This window comes from Thunnus maccoyii, chromosome 13, assembly GCF_910596095.1.
Source record: "Thunnus maccoyii chromosome 13, fThuMac1.1, whole genome shotgun sequence".
Lineage (NCBI taxonomy): Eukaryota > Metazoa > Chordata > Actinopteri > Scombriformes > Scombridae > Thunnus > Thunnus maccoyii.
Window position 1 is genome coordinate 25,716,919 of NC_056545.1, and position 25,376 is coordinate 25,742,294.

The 25,376-nt window shown below is 42.8% G+C and overlaps 1 protein-coding gene across 3 annotated transcripts in view; it reads right to left on the reverse strand.

Annotated features, from left to right (window-relative positions):
• Window positions 1–510: 510 nt before the first annotated feature.
• The window catches only part of LOC121909925 (E3 ubiquitin-protein ligase RNF43), an 88,484-nt gene continuing 63,618 nt past the window's right edge, over window positions 511–25,376 (reverse strand). For 2 of the 3 annotated variants that reach the window (XM_042430788.1, XM_042430786.1), the window contains exons 3-9: window positions 7,001–7,075; window positions 6,710–6,844; window positions 6,126–6,227; window positions 5,836–6,006; window positions 5,617–5,740; window positions 3,769–5,271; window positions 511–3,468 (exon numbers count right to left, since the gene is read on the reverse strand). In XM_042430788.1, coding sequence (XP_042286722.1) covers window positions 3,443–3,468; window positions 3,769–5,271; window positions 5,617–5,740; window positions 5,836–6,006; window positions 6,126–6,227; window positions 6,710–6,844; window positions 7,001–7,075 — 2,136 coding nt within the window. In that variant the 3' untranslated portion in view covers window positions 511–3,442. The remainder of the gene's footprint in view (window positions 3,469–3,768; window positions 5,272–5,616; window positions 5,741–5,835; window positions 6,007–6,125; window positions 6,228–6,709; window positions 6,845–7,000; window positions 7,076–25,376) is intronic. The other variant, XM_042430787.1, reaches the window with a different exon arrangement.

Here is a 25,376-nt window from a genome sequence, read left to right on the forward strand (position 1 = left end):
CAGATCCAGGAGTTGGCGAATGTCCAGGCACCAGACTATCAACAAGTGTTTCAGCATACAGACCAGCATGGGTATAAAACAGGCACAGGAAAAGTTCAGTCTAAATTCATAGTATGGTTCTTTTGGATCTAAATCTTTGTCCTATGTGTGGGTGCTACAATATGGATCAGTTTACCAGAATACGTAAGATGTTAGATGATCGGAATCTGTTACAACTTTTAAAATGAGGTGTTTTTATTTAAGGAAATGGAAAGAGGAAAGATGGTTGAATGTACTTCTTCCAGACTGAATTTGTGTCTTTTGTGTTCATTTTCTTTGTTTATGAAAGAATGAACCCAAACCAAACCTCTTATCTTTAATAGTTTGAAAGGAGCTGATTTGGCTGAACTATTAATTTAACAACAGCAGGCAAACTCAACTCATTTGACACTGCAGGAGTTTATCTGAATCCTCCTGCAGAACAAAGTAGTCAGCACACAGATTTTATTTCAAAATAATTTATTTGCATATAATTGGAATGAAGACAGGTTGATAGTGATGGCACTGGTCAGTTTCCATATAAAACATATACAGAAACCACTCTTTCAAACCTGGACAAAATGGATAAATATATTAGTAAATAAATATATTAGTGACACGTCACTATATTGAAATGTTCTATTATATATAAAATACAACACTATTTCATTTCTGTTTTTGTTGTTCTCTTTTGTACACAAAGTATCCAAAATATACTGACATATCCCTTAACGAGTTCTGGAGGGATTTTTTTTTTTACTCTATTAGAAAAGGCAGTTTCAGCTCATTATTCTTGCAAAACATAACAAAACAAACACATAAACAACACAAAGAGAAAGATCTTGAACAGGATGAAATCACATCAGATATTCTGCAGCATCACTGACGTTCTTGCTATTTTTCATGTGCTGATGGTTTTGGGCTTGTTTTAAATTAATACTATGAGTTTTATTTTTTATATATATATAAAATCTGCTTAAGCCAAAGTGCTGCTTGTAATTCAGTCATTTCCATCTCAGTCTAGGAGACTGTTTGGGCACGAAAAATAACAGACAAGGAAACCCTGATACTTTAGCAGGAGGACTGCGTGGACACATTCAAAGTGAGGTATTAGTACGAGGGAATGCAGGTGAAACTTTCTGCATGGTTGTCCAAAATATTGACTCCAAAATGATTTCCACTTCAATTCTAACATGTTCTCTCTTGTCATTCAAAGTACATTTAATTAGAGATTCAAGGAAAGGGATGGCGCAGGACAGAAGGTACAACACATACTATAAATTCACTGTGTTCAAGATTTTGCCTCTTTGGTTAGACAGCTAAGAGCTTAGTGTGTTGGGAGGTTCCTGATTTAGGATTGTGAACAGTATTTTAACTGCAACATGAGATTTGAATGAATAAGGCACATATGAGGCTTTAGTAAGTGCTACTGGTTACATTGCAGTACCCATGAGCTCTTTCTCTGCTGTTTGTGCTAAACTGTATATGCAGTCAGACTGCCAAGAAAAATCCTTTCACATTTTCACTGAGCCTTTAAGGGAAAGTCCACGCTAAAACAGAATTCCTATTCCTCTGATCTCAGATTATCTAGTACATGTGAGCATGAAGAAGTCTGTGGTTAAGTCGAAAATAAGAGAGCCATCTTTGATGGCATGATGAGGTCAACGTTTATCTACTCAGTTTAAGTTTACAGAGAAATTTTCCGGGGATACAAACACATTTTCCATCTGTCAGTCTACCAGAGTGGCTAAATGGGAGCAGAGGGAATAGTAGGAACAACGAATTACATTTTGAGAGATGATTACTGGTTGTCAAAACTATATATCAGAATGTAAAGTACTGTATTTGATTTCTGATTTAAGGTGGATCTTCCTTCAAGTGCTGTAAGCTCAAAAGCAGGGATTGGCAATGCACATTTACCACGACAAAGGAATTTTCACCGACTTGGGTATCATTACTATAACTATGATGAATTATTCCCATTTCTCCAGTGTTTGATTGTTCCTGAGACATTTCTCAGGCTCTACCCATTAGAGTTTGAAATCATGGGAAAAGCACACCAAGCTTTCACGAAACTGGTGCTAAGGCAACAGACAGAGCTGGTGCTTGGGACTGTAAGGTCTACCTAGCATGGCTTTACTCCAGTTATATTATTAAATAGGCACTATGTCTTTTCTATGGCTGCAATGTTGAACATTTTTGTAGAGCTTTAGTTGCTGGAAGACAAAGGTTATGCCCTTATTCAAGGACATAATACAATATTGGGCTGAATGAAGGAGCAGAGAAGATGGTTGTCATCCCTCTAAAGCTGAGGCCCATTCACTCTGATCAGGGGGTTTAACAGCACTGAGGTCAAACACGTGAAGTAACCATTGGCAAGAGAAATGACAAGAACAAGACAATAGCTTGTAATGACGACGACATAATTCAGTCAAACTGGTTCATTTTGAAAAGAGAAAAAAAAAATTACAGACTACAAAAAAAAAAAAAAAATCGAAAACAGAAATGATCCAAGACACAAACAAACATGTTGAAAACAGCTGCCATTATTGAAATATTGAAAACAAGGCCCATGCAAGGCTCAGCAACCTCAGTGAATGCTTGTAATTTGATGGGCTGAGAATCAACCTTTCTCTCCGTTTGGACAGGTCAGACTGCCAACAGGATAACTTTTAGTTGAGTTTATGGGAGCTACATGGTTGTGACAAAAAAAACAAAAAAAATCACTACAGCAGTACCTTTAAAGACCCCCTGTGTGTGAGGCATGTTAAGAAATCTGAGCTGAGGTAGGCTGGAGAGAAAAGCTTCTCTCAGCTGAGACTGGACTCAGCGAAGGAAGACGAAGATCACGCGAGTGAAAGTTAAGTACCTCTAAGATAAATCAAGTTATTCTGTCATAGAGTGAGCGACGCAGAGATGGAGTCTCACTTCATGAGGGCTCAACACCCTAAGCAAGGATCATTCGTTAGTTGTCACTAAGGAGCACGGGAACTTGTGATATCATGTCGATAATGAATATTCTTCCTATAAGTGACAAGGAGAAACACACAGACAAACACTTTTTCCCCTTTGTGGTGTATGAGTCGTTTCCCCAGCAACTCCCTGACTCCAAACATTCAAATCATTCAATATATTTTGATATACAATATTATGAAGGATGCATCCAGAATTATCTTACGATTTTAGCATAATTTAATAAAAATTAAAATTATTCTAATATAAAAGTAGGGTCAAACAATATCCAAATGGACTGGACGAGCATTTCAGCATGCGTGAGCTTTGAATCCTGGGGGAAGCTGGGGAATCGTCTGAACGAAGGCATTGCTGGTGGAATTATGTGGAAGATATGAGAGCAATAGCCAGTGAGAGGCTTGTCCATTCTGGCTCCTGTGTAGCAGCGTGATAATGGGGATGCAACAAGTTCTCACACGCCAGACTCCTCTTCTGATCCTGTGGACACAAAAACAGCTCAAGTCACCTTAAGACTATTATAAAAAAACAAAGAATACCAAAACAATCGGCAAATATTATGCATGTTTAAAGAATTATCCAGATTTACTGCAACTCAGGGCTTATTTTTGTAGGTCTTTTGAATGTCTACAAAGTTATATTCATCACCCCCACACTCCCTACCAATAGAAATGATGTCCAACACTATGAAAATAAGACCCAAGTTGTAATAAACCACAATTAACCTTTAGCGGCTAACAGCTAGTCATGTTATCAAAGATAAGGAAGTGAGACACCCACCCTGATTGTGGTGTAATGTTTGGCAGTATAAACAAATGTCTGTGTTGCGGTCAGCAGCAGGACTGTGGTGGAACCTGCAGGGTGGCCTGTCCATAGAGGTCCCAGGCCCCAGCAGCTGAGGCTCTGAGCGGGCCTGCTGCACCCGTTTTTGCCACACAACATGGGCTCCGGCACAGCAAGGCCAGTCCTCCATACCTCCAGAGTCCAGAATGAGGGGTACGGGGAGCAGCGCAGGGCGCAGCTCAGGGGGCGAGCAGCAGAAGCCTGGGCCCTGGCCGTAGTGGATGTGGACACTACGGTCGTCCTGCAGATCCAGGCTCTGGTGGAAGCGAACAGAGGGGCCATCAAGCACACAGCCACCCACTCGCCCAAGAGGAGTGGGAGGGTGTCCGTGTCCCTGGTGGCAGCAGTGAGGCTGGAGCTGTAAGGGGATTGGGGACACCAGGACAGAGGGTCCTGTAGGGCTGCCGGGATCATGGTCCTGACCCTCTGTCCCAGGGCCGGGCCGATCTGTGGGGTCTGGCTTTGGGCACTGGCAGGGGCTGTGCTTGGGAGGGCATACAGGTGAGTCTTTGTCAGCAGGTGCAGCTGCAGCAGCAGCAACAGCGGCCCCCTGCTCCTCATCTGAGCCTCTGCTTGGGCCCTGGCTGTGCTCCCCCTCCTCATAGTGGTGGTGTCTGTGGCGGTGGTAGTGGATGTGGCTGAACACAGTCTGTGGCTGTTCTTCGGTGCAGCCCGCTTTGTTTACCACAGAATCCAAAGACCTGGGCCGGGCCTGGGCACCTGCCTCCAGGCTGTTCCTGCGAGGGGCACACCCAGGACCTGGCCCGTAATAAACGAACGGATCATAGTCACTACTCAGAGAGCTACGGAAAGTGGACCAGCTGCCATAAACCCCCTGCAGGGACACATCAGTACAGTTGAGAACTGAGTCACTGGAGGAGCCATGGCAAGGCCCTGAGCTGGAGTCACTTGCCGGCCCGTCAGCCAAGTATCCACTGCGTTCTGTGTGGTAGCTGCCGCCAGAACAGCTGCCCTCTTCCTGCCGGCTGTGGGGCGGCACTCCCCGGGACTGTGGTGTGACCGAAGAGGTGTGGTGCAGTCTTGAGCTAGATGCACTGCGTTGAGCCGGGCAAGATGAGCGATAGTTGTGGCAGGATCGACGGGGGGTGTAGTGGTGAGTGGAAGTCCTGCAGTTACCTCCAATCCTGTGGGGCCTCCCAGGACCCTCTGCAGGAAGGTGGTACCCACAGGAGGAGCCAAGCGGCCTGCTGGTGAGGAAACGTAGTGTTTGGGTGTCCATGGGAGAAGAGCCACTATAGTGGCCGAGGGAAGGATAGGGCCCAGAGGGTCCGCGAGGGTAGTGGGGCCTCATAGAGAAGGGGATGGCGTGCTGGGGGAAGGGGTGGTTGCGTGGGCTGCTGTAAGGCTGAGAGTGCAGGAAACCCTGGATTTGCTCCGGACTCTGCTGGTGCCTGTTCCTCTGAGGTTGCCGCTCTGTACCTGTGGACCACAGCAGTCAGAATATATAGAATACTGCAGGATTGTAACAGCACTTATCAAAGCAGATTCACAAATAGGGTTAAAAGCCTCAGAAAGGAAATAGTTATAATTAGTAAATTTGCGACTTCATTTAAATTTAAGTGACACATTTTTAAATAACAATTATCAAAGACAGATGTTTCCAGATGGTTACAAGAGAAGAAATGCTCTAATTTTAAAACATGTCCTGAGTTGTTGAAAGCTAAATTTTAATCCTGAAATGTTGATGAAGTTAATGAAAATAAAAAGCTTCCTGCAGTTTGAACTCCTACAGTCTAATGGGCACCTTCTTTATCGAAACTTAACTGGAAATATGCTTGTCCTCACCCATGATGTTGTGCATGCAGAGGGGGCAGGTGCGGTGCTGCAGCAGCCAGGGGTCGACACAGTCTCTATGGAACTCATGAGCGCAGGAGATGATCCTCAGATGCTGGGATGAAAACCAGAGAGTGGCATTATTGAGGATAAATAACTAGCGAGGACATTTTAAGTTAAAGACACGTTCCTCGCTTTCTCTCCTCTTACCTGTCCGTCCTGGAACTCCTCCAGACAGATAGCACAGACGGGACTCGAGTTGGAGCTGCTGGCCGATCCCCAGGCTCCACGATGGCGCTGTGAGGCTGAGCAGCCCTGCGAGTTGTAGGTTTTGGTCTCCAATCGACTAATGGCCCTCATGGTCTGCTGATGGACGGAGTCCTGAACACACAAGGAGAGAGTTAGAAATACCCTTGAAAGATCTCTACCTGAGCCAAACTGAAGACAATCCTTGTCTCTGTGAACTTTATAATTCTACCAATGTTGTTGCTCTCACTCACCCAAGTTCTGTTGGACTTGCACTTGTAGCGGAAAGCAAAGATTAGGACGATGGTCAGAATAGCCAGGACGATGGTGAGCAGGATACCCACATCATAATGTGGCTGAAAAGACAGCAAATATTGTTTTATAGACTAATTTAACATATGTTAAACTTAAATGTTAAAACAAAAACAAGAACATCCTGTAAGACCATCCATATGAAGTCTAAAGCACAGCACGACTGTCGCACAGCAATGACTTGTTCTTAAGGATCTTGTACATCTGTGAAATGTCCTTTAAGAGGACATGGGTGAGGCATGGCTGAACAAAGTTAAGTGGTCATGCCCATGGGGACATGAAAAAATCATATTCCATGCCTGTCTCCCACCCTCTCTTCTCTACGCTGGACGGTCCATTTGCATCCAAGCATCCAGTCCACATTAATACATTCTCATGTATTTCACACCAAAACAACATTTAACGCTGGGCCTCAAGTGGCCTCTCAGCTAACATGATGTGAAATTTCCAGAGCTGCCACACAACTTCCTTTCTGTTCTGCTACTTCCTCTTGTTAACATGATGGTGTGTGAGCATCAGTGTTTACCCATCTATGCTGCTCCACCAGGATCTTGATTTGAACTTTGGCCTCCTCGTTCTTGTTGACCAAACTCATCAACTCCTCAGCATTCTTAGCCTCCACCAGCACGACTGGACGGGGAAGAGATTCTGTCTCTCGCAGCTGTGTGTGTGTGTGTGTTGTGGAAACAGGACGGTAACCAAAGCAGGAGGAGAAAGATGCAGCAATATGGGTGAGACAAATGACCATCTTGTGTGTGTTTATTCATGTTCCGTATTTTATAAACTGATACAGCTGTAGCTGCATTTGCGCACTCACCTCAGCAGCAGCCTTAGCGTCGTCGCTGACGTCAAAGATAACAGCCTGAGCTCCTTTTTCAAGCGCCATGCGAGCCTGCAGGAGACAATGTGGGAGAGACTACAGTTAGAAACAAAACATACACACTACAGTGTGTCAAACTCACTTTAAGGACATTTTCTCTCAGTCCAGAGGTGAGGAACAGCCAAAAATTGCTTGTGTGACCCGAACTTGTCCCCCAGTACAATCTGCACTCAAACAACAGAGAACAATCAATCCCACAGGCCAGTAATACAGTGGACAGTTCAGTGTCTTAAACTGTCACTAGGTGGCAGTCATGCCACAACTGTCTGTCCTCATAACACAGACCAAAGTACAGCTCCTCCTGCCTTTTCCACCTGACTCTGGAAACCCCACACACTATGTGAAAGTGTGTTAGTGGGAATCTCAAGGCCGCAGCACAAATCTGCTGCCTGGTCTAATCCTTTATCTAATGCTGGAGAGTGCAGACAAAAGAAACAGTGGAGGATTATTTGATAGAAGGGAAAGAAGTGGGGTTATGCTGAATGAAAGCAAACAGGTGGGGCATCCCGGTAGAGCTAACATGCAAATAAGTGACATTTTGTATTCAAACTAGGCTCTGACAATGTGCTACCAGACTACAGCTCTATTTGTTTTATTATTTCTGTCATTTTACAGTGTGATATTTTAAAGCTAAAACCATATGTTAAAAAAAGAATGATATTCTAAACAAACATGGTAGCACATCAGTGGTACTACCTGCAGTGCTCAGTAGTACAGGCAATAAAGGCAGTAACTTACATAAAGCAACCGCTGGCTTATTATTACATTATGAACTTTTATTAACTAATGTGCACACTCTGGTTGTATTATAGCACCTAAGAGTGTCATTAAATCCACAACATCCTCCCATTTTTATTTACATTTAAAAATATCAAGAGTGAGCTTGGAGGAAATATGAGATATGAGGATATGAAGGTGCTAATTCAATGTGTGTGCCTTCATGTACTTGAATATATATATATATGCAGATAAATGATGATAAAATAGGTTATTGGGTTTTCCATATGGATGGTTGCTACTTGAACCTTAAATCATCTTTCTTGTTAATGCACTAACCCTTCTTAACATCTTATTATGTTTCAGAGACCTGATACTTTATGATAGATAATGTCGTATTTATAACTTAACTACAAAAAACAAAGATTTCTGCATCCTTTTATGAGAATATTAACCAAATAAAAACAGAGTACTGTTTCCAGCTCTGAATAGGCCTTTTTCACAGCAAACATTTTGACATGTCAAAGCAGGAAAAGCACAGGTGTAATTAATAACATTAATTCATGACCTTGCTATAGCGCATGATGGTTCACCAGTATGGTTTCCTTGGATACTTGAATAGAACAGAGCCATTGTTAATGTTATCAGTTTATCAGTTTCACCTGTGCTTTTGCTGCATACGACCCCAACCACCTCCAGCAATGAGGTAGGGCTGACTGTATGTAGCCTGGGGGGTGAAGCACGGCCAAAATAAAGTCAGCAAAGCACTTGTTAAGCTTATTGCTGTGTACACGGTAATGCTCAGATAAGCATATTAACATTTTTATCAACTTTTCTCTCATTTGGATTATGGTAGCAGGACAGTAAGATGACAATGTTCAGAGAAAAATCAACCTGAAACTATAAAAGTGAAGGGGACTGAGATCTTCCAGTGGAAATTACACCCTTACTACCACTGGTACTGACCCACTTCTCCATGACAGGAGCTGGGTTGACCTCACATTGTCCCGTGTGTGAGGCCTTCTCTGTGTGTGGGCGTTTTCTGCGTTGGCTCTGAACGTTGTTTGTGCTATCGGAGCACTCTACAAAAAGCTCGGAAAAAGCTTTCGCGGGCATCACCAGAAGACAGCGAGAAAACAAATCACTGCCTTTTCATCAATATCTCATCACATGCTCTCAAGCGCCTGGCATCTGCCAACGCTTAATGAGGAGGAGACACAAGTTTAAACACCTAATCACCCGGGTCAAACACAACACTAAACAGTTATTCCTAGCCTCCTGCTCGCAGCCCAGGGCAGGAAGGAGCATGTGCGCGTGCACACACACACACACAAACACACACATATACATTTTTAAAAAAGTCAGGTAAAATCATCACTCAGTAGATCCATTAATCATGTTAATGAGAATCCTGCTTGGTGCAGTGGCAGCAGATCACTTTTTAACACTTCAAAAAGAGAAAGTCGATGCATGACAAGGAAGAAACAGACATTTCCTTTGTATACACAAAATGTCAGAATCTCACCCCCCTCCTACACTTATTTCTTCAAAGCACACTGCAGAAAATAAGTAAAAAGCATTATGTTCACTACATGCCCACAGGTCTGTGTGCACATGGAAGTGCACCGTTGTGATTTAGCAGCATTGTCCCACAGAACTGTTGGCGGTATTCAAAAGCTATGGTATTGACGGTCAGAAAGAGGTCAAATAAAAAATTAACATATACCCTTTGATCTGGCTTCCAACTCTGGTGCAACAGCCTTTCCCCTGTTTCATCAGAACAGTAATTGTAGTACGTGCATGGGCCTAAATGGGGTGCGGTCACATAGGAGAAAAAGAAAGAAAAAAGCTGGATCTTTGACATGTGGGAATTTGCTTTACCTGGGGTTCAAAAGTTCTCTACACGGCACGGAGCCCATACATGCTCTAATCGTGGTAATAAATGCAGGGAAGCCCGCTTTTTGTGGTCCAACACACACAGACAGACACGAGCAGTTGAGGAGTTTCAAATTGCCTCCTACAGCTCCGACTAACAGTAGCCAGTTCAAGAATATATCATAATATATTCCTCAAATGACCACTGTGGTCTTATTATATCTCAGTATTAGTAGTGGTTGTACCAGAGTGTGGTCACCAACCCGTACGCCTCCGCTGAGCCACATACCCGGAAGCAGCCTGAGAGATCTCATTACATGATTAATAGGAGATATATTTAACCTTTCATAGTGCAATGAAAAGCACAAGTCTGACGCTAACAAGACAGTTAAAAGGACTGCCAGCGCGAGTGTTTCAACATCTCCAAGTTTGTTATGGTCAGAACTGAAACAGACATCACTGTGGTTAACTAAACACCCATCCTCATGAGGTGCAACTTGACACATGTGATTAAACACTATTTGGCATGAGTAAAAACAATTGCAGCATCGGAAATGGCTGTGGTTTACAGAGTTATACAGTGAGGACGTCATCGCTGAAAAGCTAACAAACAACACAGACACCACAATAGTCTGCTTCTACTTTTAACACTGATGGGGTTTTTTTGACGGAGGGTGCGGCTGCGGGTGAAGTTTTGCTGCGTTTTGTGAAACGGAGTGGAATCGTAGCGGATGAGGCTACACGGTGAGGAGCACTGAGGTAGCAGGTAGTGTGGAGCTTTCACAAACATAAACACACCTGAGGGCATGGAGCCAGAAAGAGGCACCGTGAGGTCACACAGGTACACAAGCAGGTATGCATTCATGGAAACACACACAATGCATAACTTACAGCCTCACTTGGGGTTTTCTGACATGAATTCAGCTGTAGTTTGTGAGCTCTACAGGTGCTGGTAGAGAGACTTTGTTATCTTCAGGTAGAGCCAGGTTAGCTGTCCCCTCCAGTTTCCACTCTTAATGCTAAGCTAACTGACAAGACTACTGAGGGCAAATAAGTGCAATTCCCAAAATGTCAAAATTTTGCTTTAAAAACTGGTCACGAGTACATACTTTCGTTTCTAAAAAAGTCTGAATAACCTCCTAACACAACCGGGCTCTGTGGATTTTAGGTTATTTTTAGCTGCAAATTTAGTGTCATAGTGATCATCTGCAGAAACAGAACAGTGAGTGTGAGATCAACTCAAAATAAACTGCAGTGTCCCTGTTCATCATAATGAGAGAACATACACACACAACACTGGTTGGTTGTTGGTATTTTCACAGTATTTACTGACAGTAGGAAAAATATAAGCGACCAATCAAATGTTTTAACTAGATTTGAGTTAAGGTAGTCGTAGTTACAAGAAATCTTTAAGTCTTTTGCCTGTTTATGTATTGAGGTTTTTTGCACTGCACTCACAAGAGCTCATTTTGGACAGAAAAACTGAGTCACACACACGGTGCGCACAAACAACCCAATGAAGAATCAATGCTTGATCCACCTTGCTATGAGCAGCACTTGACTAACTGCAGCATTAACCGCAGCTCAGCTCGCGTAGCACCACATCGAGCCAGTGACCTGCCCTCTCCTGCAGTGGGTGGCCTGCTTGGGGCCAGCCTGCGCCGTTTGTTTACATCCCTGGCGAAGCGCGGTCTCTGAGCCAGGCCTAGTATCACAGTGTGTTCTCGATAGGTCAGGAACAAACTACGCTCTGATGTCTTTATTTCACATACAGTAGGGACGCGCCAAGGTTTTTCCGTCGCCTGACAACATCTCTTTGCCTGTTGACGTCTCGGTGTTTGTCATGGGGTTTAATGTGGTGCGGATGGCCCAGTTCAATCCAGCGGGCGACCTCCCTTCATCTGCAGCCATGCTCCAATGTAATGGAGAGGAAAAGGAGAAGGGCAATAATGAGAATATTACACACACACACAAACACACACACACACGCATACACACACACAGGCACACTCAGTCTTGCCATGGAGAAACATCTGCTGTATTAGTTGGACATCTATGATTACAGAACTATATTCAGAGTCAAAGTGTGACCCAGTAGCTTCATAACCTTTGACTTTTGACAACAGATGAAGACGTCTGTGCGTTAAAGGGGCAGCAAGTAAGTCTTATAATCTGCAGTAGTAAGCACACAGCAAAAACATCTGGCTGAGGAATGAGATCATTTCACTTGTTTCAGAAGTAGCTGCAGCTTTGTTTCAGAAATTTTTGTTTTGTTTTTTTGTAGATGTAGATTGGAATCAGATGAAAAAAGAACACCCCTTAAAAATGGGCTTGTTTTAAGACAATAATATTTTATGACTCTATGGGTAGATATTTTTAGCATTGCATCCAGTAAGATATTTCAATCTGAACTTTATATAATTAGTGAGCATGGTTATTGTGAAAATCTTTATTACTCTTAATTACATGCCGCTACAGCCAAAAACCTGATGATGTTGCAGTTACTTGGTCTCTCTGATAACCCTGACTGCCTCTTTAAAACATGCCACCGGACTCTATTTACCTCAATCTAACTTTATGGTTCTTGTGGGGACCATGTAGGTCTCTTTTCCCAGCGTGACTGTCCACATCATTCAGTGCATGGGTAAATTATACAGTGGAATAATATGTGTGGGAATAAGGAGTGAGAGTGAAAGAGGTAAGAAAAAAGAGAGGGACAGAGAGGGAGGGAAGGAGAGGAGTGAGGCGAGCAGGCTGCGGTGCTGCTGCTGCATTAAAGTGTCTAATGACAGAGTACAGAGCTCTGGGCCTACAGGTCTGAGGCCGACTCTCTGCTCTGTCATTTCTCCTGACCGGCCCGGCACACTGGAACCATTACTGAGGCACTGGGACACGCCGCACGGCTAAATGAGGAGCAGACGGGGGCGGGGGCTGGTGGCGGTGATAGCAGGGTGAAGTGGCACTGGAAGCAGGTGCAGCCTGCATTGATGTTGTGGACATTGTGTTTAAGTTTCCACTGTAATGTACAAAACACCTCTACTTGTCTACTGGATGCAAGACTTACAGAAACCAGTCAATTAAAGGGATAACCATACAGACTGTTGGCCAATAGGTCAGTTTCCCTGATAAGTAATGAGAATGTTATCCATGTATGCTGACGATGTTGACCTCTCTAAGCCTAATTACTAAAAAATGAGCCAGAGTCTATTTCCTCTATTGGAGGCTCTTTCTCAGTGTTTTTAGCTATGCTAGCTGCATGGTTTTAGATATGGTGATAGCCTGGTAGGTGATAAATACTGTGTACAAAATCATTGCATATAGATGCCCTCGCATTTGCTCAGCTGAAAAAGTTCCACAAATAAACATGAGTACATCAGCTGTTTTTATGTAATAATTTAGGAATTGAAATATTTTTTATGTATAAATAAAACCTTTATATATAAATAATATGTATGCAAATAAACAGCCAATAAAATAAAACCAACTCACTTAACATAGTAACATGTTAAACTGACAACTGGAATGAATGACTGTGGACAAATGGAGGATTTTGGTTTGTTTTCATCAATTTAACCTGATTGAATGCATCTGTATGTGATGTCGGTCAGCACAGGTAAGTTGACCAACATCAACACAGCAGCTTGTCTAACTAATGTTATTACTTTCCCAGTTATGGATGGTGGAAAGAATTATTATTCTATTTTCATTATTATTAACAAATATTGTATCTAACCAAAAAATGGGCCCTTGATTTGTTCAAAAATCATTCAACGAACAATCATAGTCCACCACACCTTCCTATTTGTGTTTGTCAGAATTCGATTCTAACTAATAATTATCAGACAATTAATTTAAGAACACACTGAGCAAAATAAGATAAGACACAGGAAAGTGACTAATGTACACTCCTATTGATTTTTTCTTTCTTTCCCAGTACACTCATATAAATGTTGAAATAGTAAATTAAATACCACCAAAAACAACCAGAACTACACAGCATTTGCCTTAAATATTATTTACCTAGGGTTGAAGGTGTGTATTTAAGTCTAATTGTGCGTGGATAATTGCTGCATGTGTGTGTGCTGTGTGATTGCCGGGTGCTCGCCACCGGCTGAGCAGCATTTGAGTTAGTTGGAGGAGGGAAGGGTGTGGCCCTGCAGGGTATCCATTACTCACAGGGATACTTTGATGTGGGGCCGCTGGAGGGGGGCGACCATGAAGAGGAGGGGCCCGGCTGGCATGTCAGGGCAGGTGAGCAGATTCTACGCTCTCAAGAAAAGTATTGAGCCTGAGGGGGTGGGCCTGAATCATACACTCCTCCTCCTCCTCCCTACTACTTCTACCACCCATTCATCCCTGTGCACGCACACACACACACACACACAAACATACACATACACACACACACACACACACACACACACACACACACACACACACACACACACACACATATGCAGAAAGACTAAATCCAGAACCTGGGCTTGGCCACCTTTCTCGTGCAGAGACACTGGAAAAAGTTATGAACCTGATCTGCCTGTCTGGAGGTAAGAGAGGTCATTTAGAGAACTCACAGTGTCGAAGCTCAGCCCGCCCTTCTCTCTTTCTCTCTGCACTTCCCCTGTCTCTCGCCCCCTCTCGTTAGCAGGCGCTGGCTGCACAGTGACACAGATTTGAAATGCAAAGCACAAGGTGACAGAGAAAGACCAATGTCATCTGATACACTATCGCTTGCTAAACACATCCTCGAAACATCAAAGAGCCAGACGGCGAGTGCCTGCAGCCTGGGGGGCAGATGAGACTGATGTGGCCGACAGTGACAACCGTGACGATCGAGCCGAAAGGCTTGACTTCATCCCACACACGCCACCATGTGACCTCAAATTTCACTCTTGAAACGCGGTGAGCCCAGTGCCCGAACACTGAGAGTGTGCAGGGGGTTAACAGCCAGTCAACATGATGAGAAGAAGAAAAAAGTCAAGAGGACTTCAGTTTAAAAGCCACTAGACGCTAAGGAATAGTGCAACATAGTGGGACATGTGCCTGCTGAGAGGAGATTGATGCCACTCCGATCATGTCTGTACATTAAATATGAAGCTACAGCCAGCAGCCAGTTAGCTTAGCTTAGCATAAAGACTGGAAACAGGGAGAAACAGCTAGCCAGGCTCTGTTCAAAGGCAAAAAAATCTGCCAGCACCTGTAAAGCTCCCTAATTAACACATGAGATATTGTTTAATATCATTTGATGCAAACAAGAACAGAAGTGTAAAGGCAACAGATTGTGCAGCAGGTTATGTGCAGGACTATTCCTTGGCAGGAAGCAGTGACTTCCTGGAGTCTTAGCTGGTTGATTGGCAACTTCACAGTGACGACAAGAAGGGCGTCACTACATATATTTTTGTACTATATATATAAATAGTCCAACATCAAACCACAACTTGTCGATTTTACTCTGTTTTTTGCACAGATTAAACAAATAAGATATAAAATGTTAATTAGTGAGCTTTAGAGGTCGTGATAGATAGTTTTTTTTACTGTTTGCCTCTGCTTCCAGTCTTTATGCTAATCTAAGATAACTGTCTCTTTTCTTTAGCTTAAATTTGTATGGATATGAGATATGAGAATGGTATTGATCTTCTTATCTAAATCTCAGCAAGAAAACAAATATGCTTATTCCTGAAAATGTCTGTTCTTTAAAACCAAGCTAGACCAGAGCACGGTGGTTCCACCCAATCAACCAGTGCTAGTATTTCTTGCTTTCCAGGCTAAAATATATACTACACTGAGCAGCTATGGAATATGTAGTATGAAATTAGTAATAATGAAAAACATCATACATGCAATGTGCATTGATATCCGCCACAGCATCTTTTCTACGATACAAATACTGGGTGCAACAAAATCAGAACTTTTCTACGCAATTCTGCACATACTGTAGTGGCTTTAAAAAGATAATATTAAAAACATGAAAATAATTACAAAATCATATGCTGTGCATGATTTGAAAATGTATGTACAGTAAATGTGTGAGCATGTACAACATGCAAATAAAAAGTTCACATTTGATTTTCACAATCTTTATTTTTTATGGGTTTTTTTTTATAAATTAAAGGTCAAATTGATCATTTTCTGCACTTTTTTGTGTTCTACTTTTTGTATATTGTGTGTAATTTTATTGAGGGAGCTTATGTAGAAAATACTATCATTGCTCAACTTTAAAACTATTACAGCAAAGTGTGATACCAGAGAACTTTGGTTATGATTTTGATGCATGAAAAGGCAAAAAGTATGAAAGTTGGTGCTTCTAATCCAACCGCTCTGTCCTGAATAAACACCAGTTATAACAGTGTGAGCAATTCACGCCAAAATCTGTCACTACTATGACAGTGAATAATAATATATTTTTGACATTTTCAGTCCAACGTTGCATTCACAACACTGACTACTGCTACTATGAACAATCACTATAATTTCCTAAAGCTGTATAAGCATACGAAATAGTTCTAAAATTAATTACAGCTGTAACTATCATGATATACTTTAATTATAGCGGTACTTGACTATAATAAGTATAATTAAGTAAACCACCTGGGTTACATTGCAGGGAGAGAGATGTAATGAGGGAGAGTTAGATCCCTGGATGTACGGACTCCTCTGATCTCTCGGGGAACACAAACATACCAAACCCTACCTCTGACGCTTTCTTCTCACTTCTCCAAACATCTAGAGGGCCTTTTTGAAAACCTCAGCTGTGAAAGTTGCCACATGAGAAACTGTCCGATCCCACAGAGGAGCCACTATCGCTTTATTGTTTGTATTGCACTCAATCAAGAGATTCAGGGAGAATAATACTCCTTTGAGTGGGAAAAGACACCCGTTTTGTAGGCTCTGTATCGCTATGTTGATACATTCCTATAGTGCTGATGAGAGTATAACTGGTGGAGGGAGAGAAAGTGTCCTGCATGGTTTCTCTGAGTTTGTGGCTGGGGCATGGCAGAGGATTTTTTCTCTTACCGACGGGTGGCAACGCAGAGACTCAGGGGAAGCCAATTAGAGGGCCTTTCCCGGCCTTTTAAGAGGCAGATAATGTTCTTGTTTTCATAAAGCATCCTGTTATTTAATCAGGCCTGTAAGTGAGAGCCCGACACCCCTCCTACAGTGTAGAGCAGCCTCCCTCCTCTCCCTCCCTCCCATCATTCCTGGCCTGAGCCCTCCATCTCATTCAACAGCTCTTGTAAGCCTCCAGGAATTCATTCTTGGAACAGGCCATGCAGTAAGCCGTGTCTTTCTGCAGAGCAAACACACACACACACACACACACACACACACACACACACACACACACACAGCAGTACAGGGACAACTGAACACACACACTGTCTGTAATAAATGTAGTACACTAAGACACAAATAAAGTTAAAAAAATGAACAGTGCTGCTGTATATCAAATCTCATTTCAGTTAAGTGAATGGGACGTTTGTTTATGAAAATAAGAGAAGCCACATCTTTGACATTCATGATATTCATTCTGCCAGAAGTGAAAAAGCTGATTTTAAGAGGATGTGACAAATCCCCAGTTAAAATTACAGTACAGATGTTGAAATAATTTAACAAATGAAGTAAGTATGGATAAGCATGTAAATCATTTATTGGATATATTTCAATGTCAACTACTTCCAGGCTTGCTGGATGACTGGCTATTGTTTGCAATTAACAGGCTTAAGAACTAAATCCCAGTCAACATAAAAATGAGCATGGATGTTCATTCTTCATCTTTAGGAACAGTAAGTGGATATTTTGGCTTACTTCACCATATATGCTGTACATTTCAATTACAGTTGAGTAAAAGCAAGACTTGGAGTCTACAGCTATGCAACCAGCTCTGTGTTGCTGTACTTAAAGAAACAGCAGGGCTTTGAGCTAAATCCTACAGTCAGTACGCTAATATGCTCATAATGACAAACAATGTTTAGCATTTTAATGTTTGTCACGTTCACCACCTTAGTTTTAGCGTGTTAGCATGCTAACTTTTGCTTATTGGCCCTAAACACAAAATGCAGCTGAGGCTGATGGGAATGCCATTAGTTTTACAGGTATTTGGTCATAAAAAAAATGTTGGACAAATAAAAATTTGTGATTAGAAATCATCCTGAAGGGAATGTAAATGTCTGTACTAAATTCAATGCCACTCCATTCAATAGTTGTGAGGATATTTCACTCAAAACCACAAATGTCAACCTCATGATAGCGCTAGAGGAAAAGTCAGGGGATCATCACAATCTGGCTGGGATTCATCCTCCGGGGAACATGAATATCTGTACAAAATTTAATGTCAATCCATCAAAGTGCGGACCAACTGTCTGGCATCCCTAGAGCCATTCCGCTACGTGGCTAAAAATATGTTGCAAATTTAGTTTCTGCAGGCTGTACATGTGCTGTAAATGAGTATTCCTATTCAAACATAATCACAGGATACAGGATTCAATATCTGATGTTTACTCACAACCAGAAAGTGAGTCAGTACAGTTCACATGTACACCAGTATAGCCCAGGGCCCAAACTTTGACTTTTTGACTTGTCAATAATCTTACCTAGGCTAGTAGAATAATACATTTCTTGCAAAATGTGGGTCAAAAAAAAAAAAAAAACAGATCACAAAGTCTCAAATTAGCCATGCCCAATAGCTATTAGGCATTTACGCCTTGCAAATCTGAGTCTAAATAGTCTCATTGTATCCATAGAGCCACACTGTCTGCACTGTGAATCTTTTTTGTCAAACCCCTGTTAAAAGCCAGAGAGGGGGGCACTTGGCACAAACCTACCTGAGTCAGAGTTAAACAGGTTCATACTGCAAAGGAGAAACATGAACTCGCTCCCTTCGCCTGCAGTGTCGGGACTCACAAGACCTGTTTGCTGGTTTGCTCTAAACTCTGGGAGATGCTTAATGCTAGCTTGCTTGCCTGGGGAAGTAGTTATTGGTAATACAAACCTGTCTACTTTCCACTTCACTTTCAGCAGCAGCGTGCCCTTGCCCAAGCCTGAGGCAGGCCAAATAAAAAAAAAAAGAGAGAGAGAGAAAGTGCAAGACAATAAATGAGACAGCAATGAAGAGAGAGAAGGAGACAGAAAGAAAGACAAGAGAGAAACAGAGAAGTGAAGGGTGAAGGGACATGGGGAAATGTCTTTTTTATGGGAATGTTTCACTTAATCTCATAAAGGCAGCGTGAAAACCTCCATCTGTTTGCCGAGCAGTTCAAAAGAGACTCCACATGCCTCCGCTTGCTGCTATATAAAAACAACATTCTAATGCAGATCTTAAAGAGGGCCAGCGGCTCAGCCTGCACAATGAGAACTGGGATGTGCCAGATGAACCGATGCAGGATGGGAGGGTGGAAAGAGAATTAGGTAGGTAAACAGGGGGGGAATGGGAGCAGCGGAGAGAGAGAGAGAGAGAGAGGCTGACGACAAAAGGAGGAGAAAGACGTGAAGTAGGCGAGGGAGGGGAGGAAAGAGTCAAATCAAAGCAACAAATTTTCCTGTCAACGGTCCTGTTTCTGACCTGGTAGACCTGACCTTGAAACAGTAGACAGACAGGACCGGCGCGGGTTGCCCTCTGGCCTCGGCTGCCACTCCTCTGAATCAACCCATTCACCTCTCTGACTCTCTCCTGCCTCCTCTTCCCTTCTCAGGGTTTCTGCAGTGTTCACTGAATGACACGTAAGACCTTTTTAATACCACATAGAATGCAATTTAATACCTTTCTCACCGTCATGCCGGTCAAAGACTGATGGAAAACCAGTAAGGACAATGAGGCCTGCAATTACTGATTAAGTGCATGAGTTTATTGACATTAAATCACCTTTTTGTCACTATTTCCTACCTGTACAATAATATACTGGTAATATCATTGATCATTTAACATGATCTGGAACCAGAGAAGTGGCATAAAATTGATGGATGGATTAAACATCTACAAAAGTTCATTTAAGTTAAAGGTAAAGTTTTCACCAAAATTGTCACTTGCCCTCATGAAAAGATGAGCTAGCGAGCTACTGTAGCTAGTATCAGCGATAGTGTTTGCTACAGGTCTGATGGTGCTCACTGAAACTCCACAAAAAAAGGATCGCACAGCTTCCTTCAGCACAATCCACTGTCACACCAGTCTCATTTGTAGTTTATAGATGTGTAAAGTCTCCCGACAGCCCACAAACACACACAAAAAAAAGTTATAACTAATGTTACTGTCTACAGCAGGCAAGAGAACATATTCAAGACCTTTCTGAATGAAATTTAAGCCTTGTAATATATTCTAAAGCCTTTTCTTGAGGGAAGTGAATTCGGTGGTTTTTAAGACTTTTTCAAGACCCGCATATACCCTGCTTCTCAGCTCCTTCTTCATGTTTCACCACGAGGCTTACCATTCGTCTTTGTCATTAATAGAGGAATGTCCTGGCTGAGAATGACATCTCGTGTTTTATTGCGGCTCCTGAGCACGGATTTAACAGCAGCACCTTCACATTCAGGGTCTGAATGTTGATGCAGTCAGTGAAGATAAAACTGTGTTTTTTCTCCTTTTCAATAAAACCCTTTACAGTAGGCACAAGAATCATGAATCTCCTTGCTTAAGGGAACCGAACAAGAATGCGACGGATTAGTTATAAATATAAGGTAATAAATTATGTCTTTGATCCATTCACACACTAGGAACTAAAGGTCCATGAGACTCCAGTGTGATGCCTCTGTAGTCAGGTTTTCCTGGTGCCTCTGCACACCTCCGGGCCTCCTCTCCCCTTAGCTGGGGCAAGACCAGGCCCGATCCCATTTGCAAAGCTATTTTGACGAGCCACCCCTCTAAAAAACTCCAGGGTTCAAACTGCTGGAAGATCAAAGGACTAATACTGCAGTAATAACAACTTACTGCCCTATGAACGCCTCATTCATCAGGGAGAGGCAGTGATATAGTTCAGTTGTAACTGCAGGGCCATTAAGCACTCATCATATGATCCTCTTTGCCATCACCGTGTGGAAAAGAAATCTTCAGCTCTGCAGGCAGAGTTAGAAACAGGGATGAACTCTTGCCAGTGATGCTAAAAATCCAAGAACATACAGTGATAAGGAAGTGCATGAACATCGTGGACTCTAAATCTGTCTTAACGCTGGTCCTCTCACCCTTCGTGCATCCTTCCCCACCCTACCTCACAGATGAGGCTGCAACCATACAACCGTCACCCCCCCCCCCCCTCCCTTCCTCCTCCCCTCCTGCAGCCAGCAGAAGGTGTCTCCCAACCAGTTGGGATGGAGGTATTTTAATCACAGCAATTTGGCACAGAATAGCATCATCTGGGCTCTGTCTCTCTTTATGAGCATGACAGACCGTTCTAATTTTAGTGCCGCATTTTTCTCCAATCGTCTGCTCCGAGCGCCGACGACAGCCTGACGAAACCCTGACGAAACCCTGACCCCCGCATGCTCCCTTTGAAGTGACAAGTGAGGGATGTGTCGTCCTAATATGAACGTCTTGAGACGCAAACACTTTGCATTCTCAAATACCAGGAGCAGCCCTGCAAGACGGTGGTGCGCTCACCCTGGGGGAGCAGATAAACAGCCTAGCGTGCATAGGTGCTCACACGGGCCATGTACAGAATGTATGCATGTTTTTATGCGTCATAAAAACTCAATTCCTTGTGCAAGAAGATATTCTTTCTTCTATTCCAGGGAGTAAATGATGTACGTAGCTTTATTAGTCTTAAATCATTATTGCTTTTAAACAAGTGTGTCCAACAGCTGAGATAATTTCATGTTTTCTGTGTAAATTAGCAAATTTCAAGGGTCATTTCCTTGATAGTGGTAAAGGATCTGCTTATTTTTCCTTGTTTTAAGATGTTTACAGAAAATTTGTCTAATGCACTGGAAGCAAGGGGATTTTCTTAACTTAGTGGCAGATGTGTGTTTCCACTTTTCACAAAGAAAACAGGACCCTGGAAAAAAAAAAGTATTTGCCGGAACTTGTTAGAAGGGACATATTTTGCGATCCACACATATACACACTCAGGTGATAGTCCAGCTGCTTCTATTTTGGAGAAGTACTTCCCACCGAGCGGCACTGTAGACATCTCACTGTTTGTGTATAAAAGTTTTGCGGTGATGCTGTCGACAAACTTAAATTGGACTGTAGAATCAGTGTTCGCTCCAGAAGAACTCGACATGCCTGCACTAACTATGCAGAGCTTATGTGTCATTCCAGAGAGGGCAGAGAAAAAGGGAAGAGCAGAAACGTGAGAAAAGGGGAGCGACAAGCTGCTAATCGCCAGTAGCTGGGAAAAGAGAGCAAAGCATCTGAAAACATCGCCTGTCAAAGCAAACAACGCATCGCCCAGATTTTATGCGAGTGTGGGAAGGGCGGTTTGCCGTGCCATCAGCTCGGAGTCAATGTTTAGCTTAGCAACGCTGGCATTGGGCGAGAAACTGAGGACAAGACATGCGGATGAGAGCTGCAGCCACAGCTGGGGTGTGTTCTGCTGAAAATATACCCGACACACACCGCAGGAGTAACGCACGCACCTTTGGGCCAGAGAATTCTCCACCTATTTAAGGTGACAGGATGAGTGGAGAGAGTGCAGCAGGGGAGCAGGGCCTCTGCCAATCACTCACACCTCGTTGGTAGGAGCGATGACAGCGCTGAACTGAGCTGAACGACAATAATGCGGCAGGGTCAAGGTGACATCTGTTAAGCTTTGACCCACAGGCCTTCTGACCTCTGAGTCTCACTGAATTGTGATCCACTAAACTTGGAAGAGCTGCAGTTCAAATGCTCCTGGTCACCCGTAGGATGAACTGTGTATGACTAAAATATTACGAAACTATTACCAACAGCAGCCTTGGGGCCTATAAGCCGAAATCTGATTATAGGGGATTTCAACAGCTTCTCCTTAGCAATTAAGTTGATTTAAACGGCAATTCCTCTTTCATATCGGCCCTGCAAACTCAAAGTAGGCTCACTTTGGACAAGGTAATGTAACATTTCAAGTTACAACAACTGAAAACAGTTTTATTACAAAAGTAGTAATAAAACCCTGAGTTCCAGCAGGGTTCTCCATCAAGTGCATTGTTTCTGTGATTTGTCCAGGAGTCGTGCCGACAATCCCCGGAAATAAAACTGTCTTCGGAATCTACACAAATCACCAGGGTGTTGTATCTTTCATACAACGAGTATGCAGCTGTGATATATCATTGTGTAGACTCATAACCCTGTTGCTCCAAAGGTCAAACATATCTCAACGAGCAGCCCAACCCACTTTCCTACCCCACGGCGAGACAAGAAGACCAAATTCCATCCATCCCGTGATATTTCCCGTAACCTCGCTGTCCTGTGCGTCCCACCTGTTCACCTGAACCGACAAATTAAATTCGATGTTTGTTTTCCAATTATCTTTTCCCCCCTCACGCAGGTCACCAAAACCGCACGACTGCTGATACAAAGCACCACCACTTGTTTTTTAAAGTGCTGACAAAAGGAGGAATGCACTTTCCCATTGAGGAGAGAAAACCTGAAGTATTCCTCTCATTGTAGAGCCTCGCACAAAGCCAAGCTCTACGTGAAAGGTCTCCCCCAGTGATAAAGGCTTGTTCCTGTGCTTGCTAATCCCCTTGTTGCACAGAGCTTGTGTTAAAAGTACACCGCTGTATAGTTGCCACCCCCCCCCCCACCCCCCCGCAGATTCCACATGTCTGTGAACTCTCACCGTAACCAGCTGGTGACCTCAGCAAGGTCCAGGTTTCCCTCAGATAACTAGGCAGTCAGGTGGTAAAGGGAGGAACCGGGTATTAACAACACAGAACAGTATGAATACAGCAACTATCTGCAACTAATGAGCAGAAAATCTTCCTGAAATTGTGTACAAGCCCTCCCACACAAGCTGAGGTCAACAAGCAGCAACCCAAGATTCATTTTGGTGGCTTATACTTGAATAACATTCCTGTTGCTCAGGGCTCTTCCTTGTCCAAAATATTCTTTGGCTTGGTCCCATGGGAATGCACTCTCGTGTTCGTGTGATGACAGCGAAAGAGTTATCATTCTGTTTTCCTGTCCTTGGACTTCTAACGCAGCAGATACCTCATGAACATCCATGACAACTGGCTGATGATTTTCACTCTCAAACTCCTTTCCAGGTTACAATTGCCCCCGTTTGTGCTTCACATCGTTAGCCAATGCCTTGGAGGACAATGTTTTACTCTGATATTGTGCCAGAGAAAGTACTCTGCACTTGACTTGGGTAATCCCTTATGAATTCTACAAGCAGTAGAGGTGCACACACCAGAACGACAGTGTTTTGGGTTGGAAATGAGGAGTGTGTATGTGTTAACCTGTAAGTGTAACGGCTGACCACTTAAAAAGGTGGAAAAGTATTGCGACCAATGTTTTAAGCAACTTCAGGTGACCCATTATATCATACAAATGAAACTCCAGCATTTTTATTTTTGCACAATTACACACACTGTTTAAATACGACACAGTGATTGATTTACGGTCACAGTCATATGATTTCATCAGTGCATATTTGTCATAGTCATTGACAGTAAAGCTTGAAGAACTGCAAAGATCAAAGAGTCGATATCAAACAACCACTATAACACCTCACATCTCATAAAGTTACAGGACGCTATGTCAGGCAAAACTTATCAGGTGTGTCCCATAAAATCTCTACAGTCATGCTAGCGGCTCTGTGAAGATTTAATGTTTATAGAAAAGGAAACCTAAATCGATTAATAGATAAACTAAAGTATTGGACAAACTGAAACGTTGACCTGATGATGGCATAGATGAGAAACCAGTTGATCACTGAAGACCATGAATGTTGAATGCACCAAAATCGCAGGTCCTTCCAATAGTTGTCAGGATATTTCACTCTAAACAGCAAATGTCAACCTCGTGGTGGCACTAGAGGAAAAGTCCTGGGATCATCAAAGTCATTAAGTTACATAAGTCAGACTATGAAAAATTCCTGTGAACCATATGTAGGTTTAGCTGAGACTTATTTTATTCAAATCTACTTGGATTTTGCTACAATTAGGGGCCACTACTGTAATTTAAAATGCTGTTGTAATAGAAAAAAAGTGCACATTGTGTTTTGTCTTTTTTTAAATAAACTATTGATTGATAACATGTCCAATAATTGATTAGACAGACTTACTGTACACATCAGGTCTAATTGGAAATGCCCATCCAGGGTCAGTCTTCTACTGCTACACATGCACACAAACACTTAGTACACCTTAGCATACAGTACCAGTCAGTTTGGATACACCATCCCGTTCCCTTGAATGGGAAAGAGTGTCCAAACTGACTGGTACTATACATGGACACATGTACAAACAAATCCATAAAACTACTGTATTAACAGCACCGACTCAGTCACAACAACGCCACGGGAGGAAATCAACCCCTTCTCTCTACACGCCGCAGAAAAGGACTGTAGCTGATGTTAACACTGTTTGCCAGGAGGGTTATGACTCTTGTTATGTAGGATGGTGGATAAGGGAACGGCCCGACAAAGGTGCCCATTGTTCTGCTTTATTAGAAACCCTGTGGGTGTGGCTTTGCCTTTTATAATGAGCATCATCGTGAAAATAGCAAGAGACGGATGAAAATACCTGCACAGTCAGAGCACCATCTATTTCAGAGACAAAATAAATAAGACAATCCTCAGAGACAGGCTAATCA